The sequence below is a fragment of the Barbus barbus genome (genome assembly GCF_936440315.1).
Source record: "Barbus barbus genome assembly, chromosome: 20".
Classification (NCBI taxonomy): Eukaryota; Metazoa; Chordata; class Actinopteri; order Cypriniformes; family Cyprinidae; genus Barbus; species Barbus barbus.
This window is the reverse complement of record NC_136748.1, coordinates 25,562,620-25,568,932: the sequence shown is the minus strand read 5'-3', so window position 1 is coordinate 25,568,932 and position 6,313 is coordinate 25,562,620. Positions and strand designations below refer to the sequence as shown.

At 37.3% G+C, this 6,313-nt stretch overlaps 1 protein-coding gene across 1 annotated transcript; it reads left to right on the top strand.

Moving 5' to 3' along the window:
- Nucleotides 1-5,633, top strand: LOC306886424 (leucine-rich repeat-containing protein 57). The gene is made up of 6 exons (XM_079443515.1): nt 1-249; nt 760-903; nt 989-1,124; nt 3,676-3,944; nt 4,034-4,219; nt 5,079-5,633. The coding sequence occupies exons 2-6, from the start codon at nt 820-822 to the stop codon at nt 5,118-5,120; spliced, it is 717 nt and encodes a 238-aa protein (XP_079299641.1). The 5' UTR covers nt 1-249; nt 760-819; the 3' UTR covers nt 5,121-5,633.
- Nucleotides 5,634-6,313: the final 680 nt, after the last annotated feature.

Here is a 6,313-nt window from a genome sequence, read left to right as displayed (position 1 = left end):
GGACGGGAGGTGCAATTACACTCAAGAGCCTCATTCATCTACATAAACAAACAGCAACCTGGGGATGGACAAAGTTTCTTACATCACCCTCCGATAATATTTTATTACTGTTTTACACATTTATTAAGCGCTTAATGAAGGTCCTTTAGCTCTAGCCAACGGGCTTCTGTAAGCTTTCCCTGCTGTACACATTGTCAAACTGAGGATTTTACAGATTTAGCCAGTCGAGCTAGCAGTTAGCTGACTAAGGTAAATATTACTCTGAAATAATATGCAACATTAAACCGATTTACATGGTTTTCAGATGGTGTTCAGATTATTGGCAGATTAGAAAGTGCTGAAAGATTATATTTAGCTCTGCAAAGCTGTTCAATGTAACTTACCATGTGTTTAGAAATTATTACGTAATTGTCATCTGGATTGTATTATTTACCATGTTTTTCTACTGTGGTAACAACTATTATAACTAACTATAAGGTTTTCGCATAAATGTTGAAGTAGATTTTTACTTAATAATTTGTGAATGAATGAAACTAATACATGTGTATTACAACTCTTAGGTTTAAAACCTATTTAAGCTGCTATTTTTCATAACTCGTTGTATTATGTGTTATAGAAACCACATTTGTATTAATCTAATCACGGTAAGAGTTGAAGGGTTAGTTTTTGGGTGAACTATCCCTTTAAATAATGGTCACTACACAATAACCTTGGTAACTAACTGACTTTTTAAATTTTTTTTATCTACTTTATTTTCAGTTTTCCAGTGGATTGCCTGATATCAAATTCGACAGCATCCGCAGCATCCATATCCTGTAAATGGGGAACAGTGCGCTCAAAGCTCATTTGGAAACATCTCAGAAGACCGGAGTCTTTCAGCTGACCGGAAAGGGTTTGACAGAGGTACTAATCATATTCACCGCTCTGATGCACTTAGCAGCGATGTCCTCATGGATTACTAACAGCTCACTTGTCTTTGTTTATGTAGTTCCCAGAGGAGCTGCAGAAACTCACCGGAAACCTACGGACAGTCAATCTGTCCAACAACAAAATCGAAGTGCTTCCAGCATTCATAGGAGGCTTCCAGCAACTCAAGAGTCTTACCATAAGCAGTAATAAACTGAGTAAGTGTTGATAATTAGCTAAATATGGCCATCATAAAGATCAACTTATCGTTTTATTACTTTAAATGTACTGTTTTTTGCAAAACAATAACATAGTGGTATATAATAATTTTTCTCACTCTTTTGTCCCGTAGAATCAAATGAGCTCATTTTGCTTCTGTACTTTTAAGACTTTTGTATGTAAATTATCTCTGTTGTGATTGGCTAACATCTTTGCATGTGAAAGTAGTAATCCCGTGTCAAACTGATGAATAGTGAATAGGATTGATTGTGATATGTTTCTGATGTCGATAGAGCAACAGTTTCTAAAATGGCCCATTTTTGGGTAGTTCACAACAAACATTCTCATAATAGCTAATAAGAATATATAATAATATTTATTGAGTATTTGGGGAAGAATTATATTGGCCAATGTTTCTTTAAAATTTTCCCTATTTTTAATTCAGTTTTTGACCTTCACTTATTAATTTGTGGTCATCTTTTTTTTATTAAATTGTAATTTAAATATGAATATTTAAATATGAATAATAAAAATGTAATTCTAAATTATAATTTTATTTAATTGAAAAACAGATAATTATAATTGATCATAGGTTTTTTAATATATATATATATATATATATATATATATATATATAATATTATTATTATTATTATTATTATTACAATTTAAAATAACAGTTTTCTCATTTAATATTGAGAAAATCGCCTTTACAGTTGTCCAAATGAAGTTCTCTTTCAAGCATACATTTTGGTGTCTCACTATGGGATACGCCCCTTCCACGTATTCCTCAGAAGCCCTATTACATTACGCCAGCCCCAATTGGCTGGCAGACGTGACGCTGTGTCTGGGAGTAGCCTCCCCACCCCTCAGTATAAAAGGAGCGACACAACGTCACTACAACATTTAAAAACCTCTTCTCGCTTCACACCAGAAGCCTTAACGAACTCTCGGATGAACGACTGGCCACCACGCCGTTTTTTCGCCTGACTTCTTCAATTTTGCATTCCAGCCGATTGCAACGAGTGTTCGATACTACGATGGCTGCAGCAATGCAGACTGTCCCGGCTAGTGAGGGAGATGCTGTGCGACTTTGTTCATGCGGGAACAAAATTTCATGCAAAGACACACACCAGGTCTGCTCTGCATGTCTTGGGCTGAAACATGCCCAAATGGCGAATGCTCTTTCCATGTCCCCATTCGAGCCGCTGGATAAGGTTGATTTAAAAATATTGTCATTTAAGACAGCACTGCTGTTAGCTTTATCTTCATTCATGCCCAAAATATTTAAGGCTATCATTCCTAACACTTATGAGTTAAGAGCCTTCTATCCACCACCTTTTGCTTCATCAGAACAGCAAAAGTTAAATGCATTGTGTCCAGTGCGTGCTTTACGCATTTATACAGAAAGAACTAGAGGGTTCAGGGAGAGTGATCAGCTGTTCGTATCTTGGCTAAAACCTCGTACGGGGAAGCCGATTACTAAGCAGCGTTTGTCGCACTGGATAGTGGAGGCGATCTCGTTGGCATATTCCAGTAAGGGTCTTGTGTCCCCATCTGGTTTACGTGCACACTCAACAAGGGGAAAGTCAACTTCCTGGGCTCTATTTAAAGGAGTCACGTTACAGGATATTTGCGAAGCGGCGAGTTGGTCCTCACCGCGTACATTTGCAAGGTTCTATAAACTGGACGTTACAGCTCAGACTTTAGCGCATGCCGTATTGAGCGTAGGAATGTGAGTCACGAGTCATGACTCGTTCAGCCCCCGATGTAGTATTGTGGTTGGCAGGAGACTTCGAGGCAGGCTATCTGGCAATACGGGAGTTAGGATATCCCATAGTGAGACACCGAAACGTATGCTTGAAAGAGAACAATAGGTTAATTGCGTAACCTCGGTTCTCTGATAGCATTAAGTGAGTTATCTCACCAGATCACCCTCCTTGCTGTGCGAAGCGAGGAAGAGGTGTGCTTGTTTTGAATGTCATAGTGATGTTGTGTCGCTCCTTTTATACTGAGGGGTGGGGAGGCTACTCCCAGACACAGCGTCACGTCTGCCAGCCAATTGGGGCTGGCGTAATGTAATAGGGCTTCTGAGGAATACGCGGAAGGGGCGTATCCCATAGTGAGACACCGAAACGTATGCTATCAGAGAACCGAGGTTACGCAAGTAACCTATTGTTCTTAGCAATGCATATTACTAATCAAAAATTAAGTTTTGATATATTTACAGTAGGAAATTTACAGTATATCTTCATGGAACATGATCTTTACTTAATGTCCTAATGATTTTTGGCATAAAAGAAAAATCAATCATTTTGACCCATACAATGTAGTTTTGGCTATTGCTACAAATATACTCCAGCGACTTAAGACTGGTTCTGTGGTCCAGGGTCACATATGCTGATTTGCTGCTCATTAAACATGTCTTACTGTAGTGTCTACATCTACATAGTAATTCAAAGTCATGTTATTGCATAAGAGCCTGTATGCTATGATATGAACCCTTAAGCACTCCATTAGTGCATTATTTTTTTTTTGTTTTATGTATAGCCAGTCTACCAAATGACATTGCGAAACTCAAGAAGCTGGAGACTCTTATTTTAAATGGGAACCAGTTGAATCAGCTTCCTTCATCGGTGGGTCAGCTGAAGTCCTTGCGCACTCTAAGCCTGTCTGGGAATCACTTCAAGGAGTTCCCTAGTGGACTTGGCACCCTTCGCCAGCTCGATGTTCTGGACCTGTCCAAGAATAATATCCAGGTGGTTCCTGCAGTGGTGGCCGAACTGCAAGCCATTGAAATCAACCTCAATCAGAACCAGGTGAGTTTTTTTAGTTTACTGCGTTTAGGTAATGTCCTGGTATAGATGTGTCAGGGCAAACTTTTTGTGCTGTGTTTGTTCTGTTTCAGATTTCAACCCTGTCTCCAGAGGTGTCTCGTGCTCCCAGACTGAAGGTCTTACGGCTGGAGGAGAACTGTCTGGAGATCTCCTCTATCCCCCTCTCCATCCTCTCAGACTCCCAGGTGTCCCTGCTGTCTGTGGAGGGCAACCTCTTTGAAGTAAAAAATTTGCGTGACCTAGAAGGATATGATAAAGTAAGTTTGTGTCAGTTTAGACTGCTCTTATAGCTCTAAAGCCTTTTATAAGAATTAAGTTGTTTTTCTTTATGTTTTTCTTTTTAGTTTATATTCCAGGTCTAGTATAAAAACCATTACGCCTATGGGATGTCCTCATTTTTCACAAAAACAAACGTGCGTGCGTGTGCGTGCGTGCGTGCATGTTTATGTGGTTTAGTGACATGGGTATGACAGGTATTACAAGGAGAAGGTGACTTATGAGGACATTGCCCCATGTCCCCTCTTTTCAAAATGCTTATAAAATATACAGAGTGAGTTTTTTTTTTGAGAAAATAAAAATGCACAAAGTTTAGGTTTAGGGTTGGTGTAAGGCGATAGAAAATATGGTTTGTACAGTATAAAAACCATTACATGGAGAGTCCATAAAAACCAACGCGTGTGTGTTTTGTCGATTTTGAATGAAGTTTGATTAAATCTCAAAACATTTTGAACCCAGTTTAAACATCTTTTAGTCCACTTGCCCAAAACAGATCTTACTTCTAATTTAATAATTAAATTCAATCTAACCTTTATCTGGCTTTGTTTTTTTTATTACAATTATGTTATAAGTAGAGTTTTCATTTTCCAAAATTAGCAGATCATTTATGATTACACTAACTTTTAAATGGTAGTGTAACCCGGTCTCCAGAAAAATATTAAGCAGAAAAAAAAAACTTTTTTCAACATTGATAATAAATATTTCTTCAGCTTCAAATAATCATATTAGTCTTAAGCATGTGATTTAGGAGCCTAATGCCAATCTACAATAAAAATGCATTTTTAAATCATTTTTCTTACATATTCATATAATGACTTGCTTTAATCTTTGTTTTTTCAGTACATGGAGCGTTTCACTGCAACCAAGAAGAAATTTGCGTGAACAGTCAGAGGCTTGCTGCACCTGTCCTCAGCACTGGGATTACCATAGAAAGGTTTCAGTTGGGACTGCTTGTGAAAATGGCAAGACGCGAATGGAAAAATGGTTGAGACTGCTTCACAACCCCAGCGCTGCTGCTCATCGCATTACAATACAGACAGCACTGTATGGACCTTGCATCACTCTTTCTTTTGCAAATATTTTATAAACCGAAACATAATGCAGACTCCGCTTCATGAGGACATTTACACTGGAGAATGGTTTATTCTGTATATTCAAGTGCACTAATGCCACGTCTGTCTATAGAACATCATTCTTTCAGAGAAGCTAATATAACAACTAACTAACATCTTGTACGTCCTCATTTATTGTTTCGTTTATTTTAAAGCATTAGACTTCATGTCTGTTATTATTTGATTAGAACATTGTTTTGGGCATCGATGAGGTTTTATCTGTTTAACAGTATTTTGATTGAACTGTGATCTCAAACCTTCCGTTAAAGAATATTTGCTGTGATATTCATGAAGTAGCCATTTTTTTCTGACAACAAAGGTTGCATATGAGTTTCAGTGTTGATTACTGTCCATGAAATGCCAGCGGATATTCATATTTATAACACAACATTCAGTTTTAATGCAATGCATTTGCTTTTATACATGCTGCATGTTTTCTTACTATAAGTGTAACTCGTTTAGTGAAGGATTGAGTATATTCATGCAGTTTTTGAGATCTAAATCTATTGTTCTTTATGGTCAAGACTATGTATCCATCTATTACTTACACACTTGAATGGCATCTTAACTGTTTAAATGGATAATTTATTCAAAAATGAAAATTCTGAGATCAATTACTCAGCCTAAAGTTGTTCCAAACCTGTATGACGTTCTTTCTTCTACTGAACACAAACGCAGATATTTCGAAGAATGTGGGTAACTAAACAGGTTCTGGTCCCCATTGACTTCCATAGTATGTGGTATGTTGACAGAATTTTCAATTTTGTGTGAACGATCTCTTGAACCTATTGATTCTCTCAGTGAATGAATATATGCACATTAATGGAAATATGTTAAACATCTGAATTTTATAATCAGAAATATAACATATTACCCAAAAGCAGTCCTGAGTGACTTTTACTCTAAGGCAGCATTTGTAAAATACATGTTTCTTGTCAATATACTATGCCACTACATTATTTT

What these genes read in the sequence shown, in the direction of transcription:
- LOC306886424 (XM_079443515.1), top strand. Translation starts at nt 820, where the DNA reads ATGGGGAACAGTGCGCTCAAAGCTCATTTGGAAACATCTCAGAAGACC. An exon ending in TCAACCTCAATCAGAACCAG is followed by an intron (nt 3,945 to 4,033) that starts GTGAGTTTTTTT and finishes GTTCTGTTTCAG; the next exon opens with ATTTCAACCCTGTCTCCAGA. An exon ending in ACCTAGAAGGATATGATAAA is followed by an intron (nt 4,220 to 5,078) that starts GTAAGTTTGTGT and finishes TTGTTTTTTCAG; the next exon opens with TACATGGAGCGTTTCACTGC.